At 39.1% G+C, this 20,368-nt stretch overlaps 1 protein-coding gene across 2 annotated transcripts in view; it reads right to left on the minus strand.

The window, feature by feature from the left end:
• spock3 (SPARC (osteonectin), cwcv and kazal like domains proteoglycan 3) overlaps positions 1 to 20,368 on the minus strand; it is a 493,731-nt gene that overhangs the window by 119,976 nt on the left and 353,387 nt on the right. For both annotated transcript variants that reach the window (XM_069926142.1, XM_069926141.1), the window contains exon 6: positions 12,877 to 12,991. In XM_069926142.1, the coding sequence (XP_069782243.1) occupies positions 12,877 to 12,991 (115 nt within the window). The remainder of the gene's footprint in view (positions 1 to 12,876; positions 12,992 to 20,368) is intronic.

Below are 20,368 nucleotides of genomic sequence, written 5' to 3' on the forward strand. Positions count from 1 at the left end.
TCCCATTTATCAATCGATCTATCTTCATTTTGGGAGAAACATATTTTATAAAGCTAGATGTCCTCCTTCTTAAGAAAATGTGGTTTTCCCTCTATAGCCATTAACTCAGCCCTCACCTACATCACCTCTGTGTCCTACACATCTGCCCTGGCCCATTCCACTTCCCTCCAGATATAATACGGACAGCGGTTTCCTTGTCTCAATCAGCCTTCGCATCCCTGATGTCATTCTCTGCAATTTCCGACACCTAAAAATGAGATCCCACCAACAGACACATCTTCCCCTTCCTGCTCTGCTTTCTGTTGTGATTTTTCCCCCTGCAACTCTCTCATCCACTCATTCCTTCCCACCCCTACCCCTCCCCCCCACCACTACCTCCCTTGGTACCTACCCTAGTGATCACAATAAGTGCCACACTTGCACGTACATCTCCTCCCTCAACACTATTAGGGGCAAGTGAAGAAATACCTCACCTATGAATCTGCAAGGGTCATCGACTCCATTCTGGGGTCCTGATGTGGGCACCTCTACATCAGGGAAACTGGACACAGAAAGGAAGATCACTTATTTGAGTACATTTGCTCTGCAATGCAAGGACCTTCCAGTGGCCAAACACTTCATTTCTATGACGTCTGCCATCTTCTCACATACTGCTAAGTTGAAGCCCGCCACTAATTGGAGGAACACGTTTTTCTTCTCATCAATCTCCAATCAGATGGCATTAATATAATCTCCAATTTCTGTTAACCCCTTCTCCGATCTCTCTTGTTCCTTCATCCCTCTGTCTCACTTCCTCCACCTCACTACCATTCTCCTTCTCCTATCTTCGCCCTCTTCCCTCTCTCCTATCAATTCTTGGCTTCTTTCTCTTCTACCCTTCCATTTGATATGACCTATTACCGCTTACCTGTTTCTTCTCTTCCTCCTCCCCTTTGTTCTTCCCCACCCTCCCCTTTTTTATTCAGGCTTCTACCTTATTTGTGATACCCATAAAGACGGACTTAGGCTGAACAGGTTGATTATATTTTACTTTCCATGAATGCTGCATGACCTGCTGAGTTTCTCCAATATTTTTGTGTCCTGCACTGTATAAATGGTTATATTTTATCCACAGGGCACAGACCTAAGATGAGACAGGAAAGATATAAAATGGACCTGATGAGCAACTTATTTTTAGATAGAGGGTGATAGATACATGGAATGAGTTGCACATGCCCACTGCCCTCTGTGTGAGAAGTGGATGAGCCATATACAACTTCTATGTTTAAACATCATTTAGAAAGGAAGATCAATTTGAAAGGTTTGTAGGGATATGGGTGAAATGCAGATAAATGGTAGATCACTTGCCCAGCTTGGACAAGTTGGGGAACACGGCCTTTTCCTGTGATTTAATGGAGATTAGTTCACATGTCTTCATGTATAACAGTGGTTTTCAAACTTCTTCTTTTCACTCACATACCACCTTAAGTAATCCCTATGCTATAGGTGCTCTGTGATTAAAGGATTACTTAAGGTGGTATGCGAGTGGGAAAAAAAATCATTGAAAACCACGGTTCTAGACCCAATTGTTATTGAAACATTTTGCTTGAGAAAAATTGTCATTGGCCCATTTTCTTTGGAGTTATGAAACCGTGCACAAAACGAGTTAATTAGGTATGGTTAGAACAATGGCTTTCAAACTTCACACCGACACACCAAATTAAGCAATCCCTTACTAATCACAGAGGAGTTATGACATAGGGATTGCTTAAGGTGGTATGTGAGTGAAAAGAAAAAGTTTGAATACCACTGAGATATAACATCTCATTCAACTGAATTTGTATCTTTATAATTCCTCAAAACCTTTAGTTTTCCTCAAAAATTATCCCTAAAACTAAATGCTTTTTAGTGGAAATTCATGCTTATCTTTGAATTTATAATTCCAGGTGTGCTTTCTTTTCAGAGGCTTAAGTAATTATTATAATCAAATAACAGTATGTTGACAACTGAGTTCAGCTGTCAGGAAGAATGAGAGAATTTAACTCAGCAAAGAAAATGTTAAATATTTACACCAAAATCAAGTCATCTGAATCTTACAGCATTAGTAACAACCCCTTGTGGCCCATGAGCCCGTGGCACCTAAATACACAAATTAACTGGAGTAACCAGCGGAAACCCACTCAGACATGGGGAGAATGTAGACTCCTTACAGAGAGAACTGGATTCAAACCCGGGTTACTGATGCCGCAATAGCATTGCACTAACCTCGACGCTAAATGTGCCGTCCTAGCTATGCTGTTCAGCACTATTCTGAAAGTCTACCAATTGCTTTTTCTCTATTTCACTCATATATAAAGGAGCTCAGATTAGTTTTACAACCAAATTAACAATTTTACTCCTTAAAAAGTGAAAGATTTCAAAATGGCCATTGGTCAATGACGTTTGAGAAACCTGAAAGCATGCCCTGAATTTATGTGAACTTGGTTTTGCCGTAATATTTTCCTCTCGCTCCAGCTGAATTTGTTTGGGAAAATATTTTCCTACCTCATCCTATTTGTAAAGCAGTGGTCATTGTGCATGATCTTTTTTTAAGATTGACTTATCATGCTGTATTGCAAATCTAAGTCCTTCTTGATTTCCCTTTCCAACTTCTAATACCTCACACTTTGGCTCACTCTGTTTGAACTGCTCTTCACATTTCCCCAATTTTCCACCTTGTTTTATTCTATTTCGTCCTAACATGATTATTTATTGATTGCCCTGCAATCAGAGAATATTTGAATGTCATGAAAAAAATATAAATACTTCACAATTAACAGCAGCATCGTGTATACCGTTGTATAGGATGATCTTGGAATTTTTACCTAAAATGTTGGATTGGAGAGATATCCTTTGAATAAAACCATCCCTCCAAATCTTTCTCTTACCACTGACCTGTGGATGCTGCTAAAGGCAAATCACAATATTTTAATAACAAATGATCATTTAAAGTTTTAAATTTTATTTGGATATTTTAAAATAAGCCACTGTTGGCTCCTGTAACAGACCGTTTAAAACTGTACAGAGCCGAATGCAGTCCGACTGGGCAGATGGACCCCACAGAAGAGCACTGAAACTTCACGAACAACTCATGGAGCGTGCGCAAAGTAAGAAGATTACACTTTTCGAATAGGACAACGTGATTTTAAGATGAAATTTTTAAGTTTTGGATTGTCCTATATACTGAAAGGATATTTATACATATGATCAGAAGAAACATGACAACAGCAGATGCTGAAATCTTGAGTGATCAAAGAAACCAGCTCTACAGGTGTTTTTTGGATGATGTCCATCATTGAGCTGACATTAGACCCAAGAACTTGGCTTTGAGCCAGATCAGCATTTAACTATTTACAATGTAGACATATCAAATCTTTACTTAAACCATCTGCTTTGTGAATAAAGCCACAATGCCAGAGACTGCAGGTAATGTTGATTACTTGTTTTATATTAGCAACCACTGGAAATAGCAATCATTTTGTATGACAGTTCTCTCTTGAACTTATGGAAAATTTACCATCATTTAAAATAAAGATAAAACTTGCTTCTTGACAAATGGTTTTCACAATCTTGACTTTTCTAATCAAGTATTTTCATAGCTTTTATCTGTTAGGTCAAGTTCACATTTACTATCACAAATGAAGATACACTCTGTGGACACCATTTACATCTCCCACTGTCTGGAAATGCCACCAACATATTGATGGTCCTATCTTACCTCAGACACACTTTCTTCTCCCTCTTCCATTAGTGAAAAGGCTCCAAGATGTGAAATCGTGCACAATAGGCTTAAACACAGTTTCTCCCCTGCAACAATCAGGCTCTTGGCTGAACCCCACAACAATGCTCTCATGCTGTCCTTGCTTTCTGCTAATTGATCTGTTTGTCATTGTAACTTGGTATTCTGTAATTGTTCTTCTACTCTATATAGCTGTACGATTGTTAACCTGTCAGACAGTGCACAGAAAAAACTTTTCTCATGGTACAAAGTGTAATGTAACAGATAAACTTCAACTTAAGCTTAGCATCCTTTCTTACAACAACAGATTATTTTTATTTACATCTCCAAATGGGACTAATTTAATCATTCTGTCTGAGGACTTACCCACTATTGTGTGCTGCAGTGTGAACAAACAATGAAAGGCTGCACTAAAGGCTTTAATTAGCTTAAAATTTGCACGCAAGGATCTGTATCCCTTCTGGCTCCATGTGCTCTGCTCATGCCTAAGGGCCAGCATGAGCCTTTATATGGGGCCAGTAATTGGCAGGGAGTAGCCAATTTCCCAGCTTACTTCCTTGCATATACAGTGGGTTGTCCCCTCCAGTAGGCAGTGCAGGAGTGGGGACAGACACAGGCAGTCAACGACAGTTTAGAGATTGTATCACCACACCCACCAACCTAGTTTCTGCAGCAATCGATTTTGTAGATGGCCTATGACTCCCTTCCTTTTACCCATGCGCATATTCTCTATGCAACTATCATTCAATCTGCCAGGTTTCCTATCATTTAATTTTGAATACAATCAATGACTGAGCCTCCACAGATCTCTGAAAACATTTAGCATCCCCTGAATGAAAACATTTCTGTTCATTTCAGATCTAAATGGAATACATACACTTCATTTTGAGTATGCATTACCTAGCATCTGGATAAACGTTATCTTTACCTACACTGTCAAGCTTTCCAGGTGTTTAGACTATTTCTATGAGGTCATCCTTCCATTATTCTGATCTCCTGGACAGACTGTGGTCTTTCGGTCAAGAAGTCCAGAATCTAGTTGCAGAGAGGGGTATTTACTCTAAGCAAGGACAGTTTATCCACCAATCTCTGAGGTATCATTGTGTTGAATGCTGAGTTGAAGTAAATGGACAATAGCCTGGCACATGAGGCATAATTCCCATGGTTGGTCAGAATGGAGTGGAGGGTCAAGGGTATTGCATAATGGTTATACATTATGGGTAGAAACCAAATGTCAGAATTAGAATTTATTGTCATGAACAAGTCACAAAATTCGGTGTTTTGTGGCAGCACCACAGTGCAAACGTTCATATTATAAACCATCTTAAAACAATAAATACAGAAAATGTCACTGTATATGTGTGAAAAGGAAAAAGTGTGTATCATGGCTAATGTGATTTATGGTGTGAAAAATAAAAAATTAAAAAAAAATAAAATCTATGCCAATAAATAGTAAAAAAAAATAATGTAAGGCAGTGGCCTTGATTATTTAGGAATCTGATGGCAGTGGGGAAGAAGCTGCCCTTGTGTCATTGAGTGCCACCTTTTTCCCTATGGTAGCAGAGTGAAGAGGGCTTGACCTAGGTGGTGGGTGTCTTTGAGGATAGAGGCTGCATTTTGAACACCCTTTAATGGAGTGAAGACTAGTGCCTGTGATGTTGCAGACTGAGTTAACAACCCTCTGGAGGTTTTTCTTGTCCTGAAATTTGACACCTCCATACTTGAGAGTGATGCAACAAGTCAGAATGTTCTCCACCGTACATCTATTTTTTGAGTCTTCAGAGATGTACCGAATCTCTCAAACACCTCACAAAATATAGCCACTGGCGAGCCTTCTTCGTGATTTCATCAACATGCAGGCTCCAGGATAGATCCTTGGTGATGGTGACACTCAGAAATTTGAAATTCTTGACCCTCTCTAGAATTGAGCCCTCAATGATGGCTGGGCCATGTTCTCCTGACTTCCTCTTGCAGTCCACAATCATCTCCTTGGTTTTACTTGGTTTTGAGCGCAAGTTTGTAGGTGTGAAATCACTCAAAGTGCTGATCTATCTCCCTCCTGTACGTCTCCTCATTGCTGTTTGTGATTCTGCCGACAACTGTGGCATCATCGGCAAATTTGTAGATAGCATTGGAATTGTGGCTGGATGTATAATGAGTAGAGCAGTAGGCTAAGCACGCATCCTTGGGGTGCACCTGTGTTGGTAATCAGTGAAGAGGAGATGTTCTTTCCAATTCATACTGACTGTGGTTTTCCGATGAGAAAGTCAAGGATCCAGTTGTAGAGGCGGGGTTTGGGGTCCAGAGTTTGTAACTTCTTGACCGGCTCTGAAGGAATAATGGTATTGAAGGCTGAGCTGTAGTTGATGAAGAGAAGCGTAATTATAATTTGCTGTTTTCAAGGTGATCCAGAGCTGAGTGGTGAGCCAGCGATATCACATCTGCTGTGGAGTGATTGATGATAGGTGAATTGCAGTGGGTCCAGAACTTTGCTTATGTTAATTCTGGCCATGACAAACCTTTCAAAGCATCTCATCAAAGAAGAATTTAGTTCTACCAAGTGATAGTCATTGAGGCAGCTCACACAACTCTTCTTGGGTACCGGGATGATTGATGCCCTTTTGAAGCAGGTGGGAACCTCTAACTGCAGCAATGAGAGGTTGAAAATGTCCATGAACAGTCTGGCTAGTTGGATGGTGCATATTTTCAGTACCCTTCCAGGTACCCTGAGAGGATTCAGCCCCTCGAATGATGTTCTGACATCATCCTCAGAGATAGATATCACAGGGTCCTCAGCCTTTGGATGGATTCTAGTTGGCACTGTTTGGTTCTTTTTCTCAAAGGGGGCATAGAAGGTGCTCAGCTCATTGAGTAATTAAGCATCACAGCCATCTGTAGTGTTTGCCCTCACTTTGTAGGCTGGAATATCCTGCACTCCCTACAATAGCTGGCGTGTAAATGTCTCCGTCTCTAGCTTCCTCCAGAATTGCCACTTTGATTCAGAGATGGCCTCCCACAGGTAGTACCTGGTCTTCTTGTAGAGAATGTGCAACATTGTAACATATTTATGTTGAAGCCTATTTGTGAAATTTGGTACCACAGAATTTCAGGGGAGGACATTCAGATCTTATACAGCTTATGGCCTTGCTTTAGGTAGAATAAGTGCTTGTTTTAAAAGAGGCTAGTGCTATGGAGCTGCAGGACCCTGATAACTTTGGAACTTCTCACCTACACATTATTCTGTGATGGGTCCCAGTTGTAGGTTGGAAATGGCTCAAAGAATTAAAAGGGCTTGGTGTGAGGATAGAAGTCCTACTTAAGTGACATTTTCAACTTAATTATCCTTTCAATTTTCTGATTCCTTCTGAGCACTCCAGTCACTTGGACTGAGAGTGTACCTTTTAAAATATGTTTTGTTGCATACCTCACACTGTCTTTTTATTTATTCCGGTTAATTGCACATCATTCCATAATCAATCTGCAACCAGAGTGTGAATTATATCATTCATTTGCATCAAGTAATGTTGGGACATAAAACAAACCGTACTACTAGTTCAGGACATTTGTCAAAGAATAGACCTGTACAAGTGCGGCAAATGAAAATCAAAGCAGCATGCTTACATCCCAAGTTTTTCACACATACGGTACTGCAGAACATGAGCAGCACTGAGGTTTTGATTCTGGTCTCTGCAAGAACTGTCCAAGTCATTAACAGTGATGATCTGCCATCTTCTGCAGTGATACTGCTAATTATTACTAAATGTTGAGCTGAGAAATATGCTCATCATTAACATCACAAGGTTCAAAGTTCAACAGTATTTTACATCTACAATGAATTTATATAGCAATCATAACATGAAAACATGAAGTATAGTTGGATTGCTTGAGAAAAGAGATTAAGTTTAAGTATAGGGAAAAGTAGCAACAAACACTATTTATCAATAGACTTGAAGGCTCTGATATTGTGGGGATTGTTCAAGTATATATTAAATGTTCCCATTTACTTCAATGGTTTCACTTTTGCCTGAAGTGTAAATAAAGATAAATGACTAACACTTGGGTAGGCTGCATTCAAATCTAATACTGACTGATTGATTGCTTTCAGAGGGAAGTGGCGCTTGCTGGGAATACAATGCGAGTTCAACACCATAGGTTTCTGCTCATTCAATTTATTGGATGAAAAAAAAGATTCTGTGACTCGGATGTACAATCAATGCAGCTCTCCACAGGAAGTACAAGATTGAGAAATTGTCCATTATGAAATAAGTAACATGAAATAACATGCAACAAAAATTCAATGGGAGAATTCATTCGATTTTTGGGTTGTTACAAATAAATTCACAATTGTTAAATTTGAATGGAAATAACAAAAAAAAATGGTTTGAGAATATTAAAGATTCTTTCAGCCTTTTCTCTCATCCAAGAAGATTAGGGATGATCTTATCATTCAAATCTGCTTTGCATCTGTTTTCTTTCTCCCAACCTTCCTTTAAGGGCTCAAAAAGGTATCAACCATGGTTCTCTGGGCCAGAGAACTGCCAAGCTGTCCAATTTGCTAAGTAAAAATGTTCTCATCTCAGTCCAAAATAGCAGATGCACGCATGAAAATGACGACCCTGAGCATTTGACTTGCAGAAGGAAACAATTTTCTTAACATAGAGCCCTTTTTACCACCTCTCCTCCTGCAATTAGAACCTTAATCTCCAAACTCACAAAAATACAGCAAAAAGGGAGAGGGACAAAGAAGGAGGGACATAATCAGGGAGATGGTGAAATATGGTGGGGGGCTTTGGCCCAAAAAAACCTGAGTTGCAGAGGTGAAGTGAGAATAACTGGCCTTACGATCAAGGCTGTATTCAAGAGCCGCGGCTAAACTAAAGTCAATGGTAATCGGGGAAATCCTACAGGGTTGATGGTAGATGGTTGTAGTGGGTGCAAGTCAATCACCTCAGTTGCAGGACATCTCTGCAGGAGTTCTACAGGGTGTTGACCTAGGGCCAACTATCTTCAGCTGCTTCATCAATGACCCTCCTTCAATGGGAAGGTGAGAAGTAGGCATGTTTTCTGCACAATATTTGCACATGTTCAGCACCATTCACAACTCCTCAAATAATGATGGCAGCAAGACCTGGACTATATCCAGGACTGGGTTGATGAATGGCAAGCTACGTTGATACCTCACAAATGCAAGGCAATGAAAATATCCAACAAGAGAAAATCCAGCTATCACCCCCCGATATTCAATGGCATTACCATCACTGAATCCTCCACTATAACTATTCTGGGTGACCATCAACCAGGCACCGGATTAGCTATATGCACAGTATGGTTTCAAGCAGGAGGATACTACAAATCCATAAAATAAGTGATAAGACAGTGGAGCAGATCTGGGCCATTCGGTCCATCGAAGCTCTACCATCTGAATCATAACTGATCTTTTTCCTCTCAATCACATTGTCCTGCCTTCTCACCGTAATCCTTGACACACTTATAAATCAAAAACCTATCAACTTCCTCTTTAATATACCCAATGACTTAGCCTCCACAGCCATCCGTGGCATTGTGCTCACTTCCTAACCACCAAAAGCCTTAGCACCATCTATAAGGCACAACTCAGGAGGGTGATGAAATACTCTCTACTTGCCAAGGTGAATGTAGCTTCACCAACACTCAAGAATCTCAACACATAGCAGACTGCTTGATTGGTACCCAATCCACAACCATTCACATGCTGCACATTAGCAGCAATTTTCCCCATTGACAGGATGCACTGCAGTTTTGCAAGAATCCTCAGACAGCAACCCCCCAATAGAAAAAAAAACTCCACCAGCTAGAAGGTATGGGAACACAAAAAATGCAGAGGTTGCAATGCTGATAAAACAACAAGAAGCTGGAAGGTCTCAGAGGGTCAGGTGCCCATGGAGAAAAATGGACAATATGTTGGGTTAAGACTATTATGAAAAGCTGATATTAGCTATAGAAAAGGAGAAAGATCCTGGGGAATGGCCAAAAGGTGACATATTGGACAGAAAGTTTGAGAGATGGAGAAAATGGTAGAGGGCAAGACCATTGTAGGGGTGGGGGGTGGGGGGGAGAGAAATTAGACTGAAAAGTAAGAACCTGTTGAGGTAAATGAGATAGAAACAGTTTACCAGATGGAGGTGGGAAGGGGCGGGGGGAGTTACCCAAAATTTGAAAGATAAACAATGTTCTGGCCATTAGGTTTAAAGCTGTGAATTAAATATATGAAGTGTTGCCCTCAAGTTTATGTTTGCCCTCACACTGACAACTGATGAGGCTAAAGATGAACAAATCTATGTTGGAATGCTTAGGGAGTTGAAATGGTTGGCAATAGGAAGACCAAGCTTAGACCCACAGAGTGTAGATGGATGGCAAAGCAGTCTCTTAATCTGTGTGAGGTCTCACTGATATGGATGGTACCATATCAAGTAAATGAATGTAGTCAATTAAGTCGGATGATGCCCATAGATGGAACCCTTCAGTCCAACAGTCCCACAAGCCTCTGTGAGTCCTTCAGCCATTGAGTCCCTCGTTGGTCCGCTGCCAGTCTTTCCCTTTGTAGTGATGGGGGGGGGGCAGGGGGGGATTATTCTCCATGGCTCTGCTGAATGCCTGGAGTTCACAACCCTCATTGTCTGTTTCCAAGCATGGGCACTGCATTTAATATATCCATGGTTTAACAAATTTCAATAAACTGCCAGCCTCTTCTGCAGGTTGTTTAAAAAACTGTTGGCATCATGACCTGGCAGTAGCACCCTGCAGTAAAACCACTGTGTCTCTGGTACCCGCTCTCCCATTTCCGTTACCGGTGACAGAGCTGCCATTCTAGCTGCTGCAGCTCCTATCTCACTTTAAGAAATTTTGTGTCTCCCATTCTTCTTCCATGCTAAATATTTACCTCCAATCCCATTACCCCAATTAACCTACAAGCGCCTCCCCCCCCCCCAATGTTTTTGATGGGTGGGAGAAAACTGGTGCACCCAGAGGAAACCCATGAAAACACTCTATCAAACTTCAACAGGAGTGTGGTGGAAAGTATACTGACAGATTGCATCACAACCTGCGTCGTGGCCAAAAAGAGCTACTATTGGTTTAATTTGTACACTTACCTTGTTAGGTCAGCATCCTGTTGGTTTCCGTGGCTGTCGAAGGCATCCTGAGTGTGTTCTGGCTGGGCGTGGCCGTCTATAGTTGTGAGCATGCTCAGTGCATTCAGGTGTTAGAATGCCAGTTGGAACATGCACGGTAAGACACGACGCAAAGGGGAGTTCAATACAGTTTTAAAGATGGAGCCACAGAGAAGGATCAGTGAAAAGCCCTTAACTTTAGTTGACCATTAACACTGATATTACTCTATTCACAGAGCATCAGTTCCGATATTTTTAATGAATATTTCATGTTAACATTAAAAAAGATAATTTCAAGTTTATGTGTTGAAATAAAGAATTAAAATACATCTGGATGAATTGAAATTAATTGAAAATTTGTCACTAATGGGTATCTCACTTAGCCTTCAAGGCACTATTTATTGGATCAAAGTTGCTATAGCCTGTTTTGGGAATTCAATTTCCCAGGAAGGTAGAAGTCTCCAAAAGGTAACAAACATAGCCAAGTCCATCACAAGATCCGACCTCCTGTCCACTGAATATATCTATGTGAAATGCTGCCTCACAAAGTCAGTGAACATCATAAAGGACCCCCATCATCCTAGTCAATATCTCTTCTACTGCTTTCAGTCGTAAGGTACAGAAGTCTGATGGTCAGCACCTCTTGTTTCAAGGACGGTTTATTTCCGACAATTATCAGGCTCTTGAACCTCCCTTTGTTACACAAATTAGGGTCTGCTCTGACATCACAAAAGGACTGTTGCATTTTCTTTTGCACTTCTTTTGCACCCAGATGTCTATGAATATTTATGATCTTATTTTTGTGTATTGTTTTGTCATTTTAATTCAATTAAGAATTTAGTTTGTTTTTTTTTAGTGTCTGACAGAGTATTTAGAGGTAGCTTGGGGGGAATTGTTAGAGCAGCTTGCACACAAACATTTTAAAATAGAATCTTTGCAGGACTTTTGCAGAATGCTTTTTGTAGAAAGCAACAAAGTAGCAACATTCATCAGCTTGCTTGGGAATATATGATCTTTGCAGAGGGGGGAGAAGAGTTTTGCTCTCAGAGAGGGAGGGTATGAAACAGAGAGGAGAGAGATAGAAATCCTTTCCAGAGGGACAAGCTGGCAAACTTTGGAAGGCTGCCTGGTCAAAGGAAAAGATTGGCGGTGTGAAAGGTGACCTGAAACAAAGAGAATCACCTGGAGAACCCTGAAGGGGGGCAAGTTTCATCAGCAAGACTGATTGAGAAGGAATCAGTTGCTGATGTCCTGGAAAAGGAACCTCACTTTGAAAACCAGCAAGAACCCTCCTGAGTGGTAACCATTTGCCTGTTAAGCACCAAAGACTGGGAAACTTTGTTAATGCTAACTTCTGTGCACAGAACAAGAATTGCCTGCCACCAGTGAGATTGGATTGTGAACCAAAGAACTTTTCTAATCTTAAATATACATTACACACATCTGTGCTTAGTGTTAGAGTGGGGATTAAGTAGTTAGGTAGGTTAAGTAAGTAAGTTAAGTAATAAGTTCAATTCTGTTTTCTTGTTAAAATATAATTAAAAACTACTTTTGTTTAAGTGACCGTGTGTTGTGATGAATTTCTATTGCTGCTGGATTTTGGGGTCCTCTGGACTCCGTAACAAGTGTCTGTTCAGTTGCAAGAAAGAATCTTGGTGTGAATTGGATATTACAATAAATTCATTACGAGAATAATAATTATGAACTCTTAGGAATTTTGGAAGTTCACCTTTTTTTACAGTTGATTCTTTCAGAACTCTAGAATGTAAGTTGTTAGCTGTAAACTGTTGATATCTGAATAACTGAATCAAAGTGACTGAAATAGTAGGATGAGAACATTTATTTAATGTGTAATTTAACAGAAATATGTCAATATGGAGAATGTATGCTCCTCCATCTTTATAATTCAAATCAAATATTAAAGTTGGGAAAACATCTATAATTAAACCAGTATAATATTTTAAATCTTACCTTTTGGTTCACGCTTTCCTTCATTTTTCAATATGTCTGTTGAGCAAGGGCACTGCCCTTCACATTTCATTGAGATCGGCTTCCCTGAAACACATGCTTGATATTCCAGTTTGCACTATGAATAAAGAAATAAATGACATTGTACAAATCTACAATCAGAGACAAATTGTTCAGTAAAACACTTGACCATAAACATAACATAGTATTTAACATTCAGGACTGGGATGATTCCAGATGGTAATGAAACATAAATATTGTAAAGATGAAGCACCATTTTGGAAATAAGCAAACCTCATTTGGAAATATAAGAATCATTCATGTACCATTTCTTGAGATTGCAGGAACATCTTTCAGCTCTCTTGCAATACCAGAGGATGAAACTCATCCAAAAAAACCCAGTCCCAATGTGAAGTGGATGTCAGATAAAATACATTTTCTGAACTTATCACTGGATTCATAACTGGCTACCAACTTACAATGTACACATTTAATATTATTTCAACAGAGGGGGAGTAATTATAAGACACCACAGTGGTAGTTAGCATTCAAATATAAATGAATGCTATGATGGAAATATATGGATTTCTTTTGTAAATAATTTATTGTGAATAAAGTCCATTTTTGGTTAAAAAAAAACTAAACAAAGTGAAATAATTTCCTGACAACAGTACTCAATTACCTTTGACTCGACTTTTTCTAGTTCTACCCTTTTATCCTGGCAACATGGTTAAAATGCAGTATTCTTTTCCATGTGAACATCATCTGACATTTCATAAAGTTCCCTCTTTTTTGTTGTTGAGACCAAAGATTCTGTTCTGAGAACATAAGGATGGCATTCAATTCAAAAGGTCTCCTTCCCCTCCTTGCTCTTTATCTATAACTCAATTTTTTATTTCCAATTTCCTTTCTAAATTTCTGCGAACTCCAGCCTTAATACAACTAACCATATAACCATATAACCACTTACAGCACAGAACAGGCCAGTTCGGCCCTATTAGTCCATGCTGTAGCAAATCCCCACCCTTCTAGTCCCACTGACCAGCACCAGGTCCATACCCCTCTAGTCCCCTCCTATCCATGTAACGATCCAGTCTTTCCTTAAATGTAACTAATAAATGTAACTCTCGAAATGTCTGTCTGCCTTAATTCCTCCAATTATTTTTAAGAGCATCAGCCATCATTGGTGACTCTTCATTCAATTTCTTCCACAAATGGAATTTCTACTCCTCTTCTCTTCTTCAACCCATCTCTTTGAACAAGATTTTGATCTGTGATTTTATCTCCTTCTGCATCACCGGTGTCAATTTTATGTTTGATTACTCTCCTGTGAAGTATTATCACACATTTTGCCACCTTAAAAAGGTGTTATTTGAATACAAATTGCAGTTATTGTTGTTGAAAAATAGAATTCATCTACTTCACTCTTTGTACTCTAGAAGCTAACAATCTCCCATGAAAATTCTTAGTTCCCTCTGCTTCCTTCACCATTATCTTAAATCATTGTCCTCTTGTTTTGGTTCTCAACCTTTATCAATTTCAATGTACTTATTCTTAGTTTCACAAAACCTTTATCATAAAGGTTTCTAGCTAAGCATCATTATAATTCTTTCCAATATTTTACTACTCAATTGACATTTATAAGCATCTCAAAAACTATTGCCCTAATGTTTTTCATATGATTATGTGGTGCCACAATAATAATCCTGCTGTCAATGTCAGCACACCGATAATCTTATTGTGTGGACTTCAGGAAGGGGAAACCAGTGGACCACACATCTGACATCATTTACAGGACAGTAGTGGAGATAGTTTGTTCGGCACCCATATATCCAAGAATATCTCCTGGAGCCAGCACATCAAAGCAACCTTGAAGCATTCAAAACCAATGTATTTACAATTAAAGAATGACAATCAGATTGTCAGTTACTCCATCAAACATCTGCAGGTGTGCTGGAGAAACTATGCTGACTGGTTGCTCCATATTCGCTTTGGTAACCTTCACATACCCCTGTGGTTGCAGGAAGTGCCACACTAGCACATACACATCCTCCCACACCACAATTTTGGACCCCAAACAGACCTTTCAAGTGAAGAAACACTTCACTTGTTCACCCATGGAAGTGATCTACTGCATCCAGTGCTCACTTTGTGGTTTGCTCCACATCGGTGAGACTGGGCACAGATTGGGAGATCGCTTCGCTGAGCACCTTCGGTCAGTCTGGATCAGTGACAGGGATCTTCTAGTGGACAACTTTTTCAATTTTGTGCCCCACTCTCAGGCTCACATGTCCTTCCATGGCCTCATATACTATCCCACCATACCACACGTAGATTGGAGGAACAACACTTGATTTTCCAACAGGGTGGCATTAACATTGACTTCTTCAGTTTCTGCTACCTACTTTCCATTCTCCCTCCCTTCCCTTTCCATTGGCTTCTTTCCTCTAGCTCTCCACCCCCTTCCCTCTCTATGCACAGAGCCATCCATTCTTCCCCTCCTTGCTGCTTTACCCTTCCTCCCTTATCCACCTAATACCTCCTGCCTTTGGGACCATCCTCATCCCGCTACCCTATCCCCCACTACCTTTTTGTTAGACATCTTCCCACATTTTTCCATGAAGGGCTCAAACTCAAAACTTTGGTTAGCATCTTTATCTTTGTTCTATAAAGTAAACTGTTTGACCTGCTGAATTTCTCTAGCATTCTGTGTTTTACTTTAACCACAATGTCTGCAGATTTTTGTGCTTTATTTCTAAGCTAAACTAGTCCTGGACCACAAAAAGATCTGTTTGCACTGTTAAGACAATCATCTTTTTCTCTTGCACTAACTGCAATTGTGAATATTGATCTCCAAATCCTTTCACATTTATTATCTCTTTTCCTGTATTGGCATATTGTGGTAATGTAATGGATACTTGTTGTAGATGGTGCATCCTCTGTCTCTGTTTGCTGCAGCAAGTAAAAAAAATATGGTGTACCCGTACTTTGTATATGACAATAAACTTTCATCACTCAAAGCATGGTCTATGGAATTTTCAGGTGAATTCAACATGTTAGTTTCATATTTACGTTGATTGTGTGGATGGGGGCAGAAAAGTATGCCATCCAAAAATCTAAGAAGCAATCTTCAAGAGCAAGACAATCTAACAAAATCCTAACTTTGGAAATATGATCCTCATTTATTTTTGTTTTGCTAGTTGCTACTGAATAGATTCATTACATTATCTCTAATTCTCTACCCTTCTAAATCAATTAGCACGTTGCCCCGCATGAAAGGAGCAAGTCAGCACTAAAATAATGATGTAGACTTCACCGTCAAAGTTTTATGCCAGTGAACGACATTGAAACTCACATTAGTAGAACAGGGGGCTAAGTACACAGCCCTGAGGTGCTCCAGTACTGATGGAGATTGTGGAGATGTTCTTGCCTCTCTTCACTGATTTGGGTCTGGAGGTGAGGAAATTCAGGATCCAGTATCACAGTGGGTTATTGAAGTCCAGGTCTTGGAGTTTGCTGTACTATTTTGAGGGGATTATTGTGTTGAATCCCAAACTGTAGTCAATAAAGAGCATCATGATTTATGCAGCTTTGCTGTCCAGGTGTTCCAGGGCTTTGTGGAGACCCAGTGAGATAGTATCTGCCATAAATCTGTTACTGAGGTAGGCAAATTGGAATGATCCATGTCAGCACTCAGACAGGAGTCAACGTCTCAAAACACTTCATCACTGTGGATGTGAATGCCACTGTTTGGTCGTCATTTAGGCAGGTTACTACACTCTTCTTGGGCATTGGTATGATTGAGACCCATTTGAAACATGTGGATACCATGCCCTGTTGGAGCGAGACGTTGAAGATGGCCATGAAAATGTCCAGTAGAAATTTTTAGTATTCAGCCAGATACTCCGTCTCAACTGGATACCTTCCTTGTATTCGCTCTCCTGAAGGCAGCCCCACATCATCTTCGTATATAGACAGTGGAGGATTGGGATATGTTCAGTAGTTCTTCCTTCTTCTGGTGGTCAGATAGGGCATATAAGGCATTGAACTCATCTGGGAGTGAAGTTTTGGTGTCTTCTATTGCACTAGATTTGGTTTTGCAGTAGGGATAGTTAGTTATTTCTGATTGCATGCAACTTGTTTTTGTGCCCATATTCCTAAGGTTGGACATGAAACTACTGTATGTTCAAACTGTGGAATTCTTTCTGTGTGCACAGTTGCATGACAGCTTCTCTTACCGTGAATTACTACACTTATAATAACTTTGGTAATGAACTCCAAATTCCACACAAGTTCACATTGGCAGGTCAAGAATGTGAGTCAAGATGTGGCTGTCTGCTACTTCTCCCATACTTGATTTGGTATTCTATAGAATACAACCCCAATGAGATATGAATCAACTGATACATTTCCCTGCAAGGTAGTTATTTGGCTGACCAATGTTTGGACAATGAAACTACATGCAACAAAAGCTAAAATAATGTCTTGTATGGATTGGCTCAAATTTTATCCTTCTGTTGGAATCTTTGCCATTATCTACACTGAATTCTGTCCTTCAACTGATGAAATCACAACCCTATTTAATTAAGTCTGTGAAAATAATGCATAATGCATGTTATCTTTTATCATTGTTTTATCTTTAGTTTGAAGAAGCCTTTCACAGGTTACTCATGTGAGAAAATATTTATGATAAAACATTAATCTTTTCACATCTGTTATGCTTTTTTCTATAGTTCTTTAATTTAATCTTACAATGTTGCAATTCGCTGCAGAGTCCACTAATTCAATTGAAATGCAATGCAAAAATTAGTGCTCAGAAGATTCATGATGATGTAAGTGTGTTTAACGTGATCAGATAGAACAACATTCAAATGAAAACTGTTTTAAGGTTGAATGATAATAATGAAAATTAATTTGAAATGGTAGAACACTTGAATGAATGCTAACATGTTTAATGTCCATCATAATTTATAATGCTTGACATAACCAATGATCATTCCATATTAAAATAAAAACCAAGTGAAAATTTGTGTGCATTCATTACAGTGATGGTTTCTATACATATTTCCAATCGAAGATAAAACAATGTTCTAGCTTCAGGGCTCATTTGTGAATTGTACTTATCTGGATCAAGTTATCAATGAATTCACTAACTGCTAGGCAGGTTCTTGCTTTGGAAAATGAAGATTATTGTTTAAAGCACCAATCCAATAATATGTTTATAACTCATTAGAATATTGAGGAAATGTGTTAGGGTTATTGCCTGCCATGTGATGAGTTAAATTCTTCTCCCTGTTGAGTAGAAGCTGTCAGTCTAGGTGCCAAGGACAGCAGTGATGAATTACTTGATGAGAGGATATGAGAAATAAATTTTGCAAGTGGCATGGATCCATATTTCAATAATAGCTAGGCATTGTAATAGATGTCAAAGTGACAAAAAGGAATTAAGGTCATAAGGTCATTGTAAAGTTGAGTATGATGATGTGACTGTGGGCATTGCACCTCAAAAATGGAGCTGGTTATGTACAACACCAACATAAACCATTAATTGCTCACTTCATTGTTTTGTGCTATTTGAGGGTTAAGTGTTGAGAATGACATTACGAGGATTCTTGTTTTATTCTATAAACTATGGCTGTCGTAAATTTAAATCATCGCTTGTAACTGGACATCATTAAGTCACTGTCGCTGTTGTAATGTGGATCAACACAGGGGCAATGTGGACTCGACAAGCTGCCTCAAAGAGCAATGTTTCAAAGGACCAGTTGATCTGTTCTCAATTTAGGAAGAAATCCTGGCATGCCACGAAAAGAACACCACTGCTTTTTTTCAAAGTCATATAATGAGATCTTTTGCTTGAGATGCTTGTAAGTACCATTATCGATTTAAGCATCCACCTTTCACTTTTTAAAATTGTCTCACTGTGTATATATACTATTCTCTTAAATGTTAGTTGGGAATTTGTCCAATGGGGCACCAATCAAAATTAATATCCAACATCTAACATCAAATGAGTGTAAAAGCCCTGCAAAAGGTCGTGGACACAGCTTAAGATGTCATGGGTAAAACCCTCCCCACCATTGAGAACATGTCAAGGAAAGGCTGCTGTCGGAAAGCAGTAGCAGTCATCAAGGATCCACACCACCCAACACCACTCTTTTCTCACTGATAGAGGTATCTCACAGCACCAGGTTCAGGAATAGCTGCTACCCCACAACCATCAGAGTCCTCAACAACAAACTCAATCAGGGACTTATTTAAGGATCCTTACTTTTGCACTTATTGATTTATTTTCTCTCTCTCTCTGTATTGCAGTCAGTTTGTTTACATTTCTTTATTTGTTTACATCTGTGGTAATTCTCCCACTCCTGTAGGTAAAAGAATCCCAGGGTTGTTTGTACTATGACAATAAAATCTGAAATCCTTTAATATTATGAACAGGAGGCATCTACATCTATGAGGGTAAGCTAAAATCTTTGATATTGTACCAGAAATGTGCCATCTACGGCAAATGCTAAAGGTTGAGAAAAATATATGGGCAAAATTATTCTGATTCTTTTCATAAAATACAATATTGTAAATCCAGATGAAATAAGATTTGTTGCATGCTTTTCAGCTGTCCAGTCAATGGGAATGTTTTTATTTCATTAGAGATAATCAAAAGTGAAATGCTTGTCTCAAACATAATGTTATACGCTGTCACAAAACTATGGACACAATATTGTTTTGCATTATTTGTGGTCATGTTTCTGGACAATATGAATAAAAAGTATGGTTGTTTTTTGATGTAGATGGTTTTGTTACATAGAAAAAAACTACCAAATTTTATATTTTTTCCTCAAGAACTCACCAGAAAATTCAATGGATTTGATTAGCCAAATACATTGTAAACATCATAGCAAATATTTAATACAGGAAGTAGCACAGCCTGGCTTGAGAGATTACACCTTCAGAATCAATCATTTTTGTTTCTCTTTGACATAGGTTATTCTTTAAGAACTGTTTTCTGGCAATTATTACAATTATTTAATCATATAAAAAACATCAGAGCCACCCCATTAAGCTAATTATACAATTCCAGTGAAATAGTGGGAAGGTCTGGGGAGTAATGAAGTGAGTCACTTACCACAAAATTTCCACTCGGACCTGCATTTGTAACCATTATATTTTTGTGGGTGGTGCAATGGGAGTCTTTTATTAAAAACTTTATTTATTCGTTCAAAATACAGATATTAAGAAACATATATAACAATAAACAAAGCATGAACGTTATATTTTATATATAAAAAAAAGAAAGAAAAAAAGGAAAGAACCCCCCTCCCCCCCTTTCAGCCAACTCTCCTAAGGAGAGCCATAAAGTAAAGAGAAAAAAAATAAAGAAAAGTAAAGCATAGTCAATATAAATCAAAATGTCTTCTTCTTTGGCTTGGCTTTGCAGACGAAGATTAATGGAGGGGTAATGTCCATGTCAACCGCAGGCTCGTTTGTGGCTGAC

The sequence above is a fragment of the Narcine bancroftii genome, chromosome 3, assembly GCF_036971445.1.
Source record: "Narcine bancroftii isolate sNarBan1 chromosome 3, sNarBan1.hap1, whole genome shotgun sequence".
NCBI lineage: Eukaryota > Metazoa > Chordata > Chondrichthyes > Torpediniformes > Narcinidae > Narcine > Narcine bancroftii.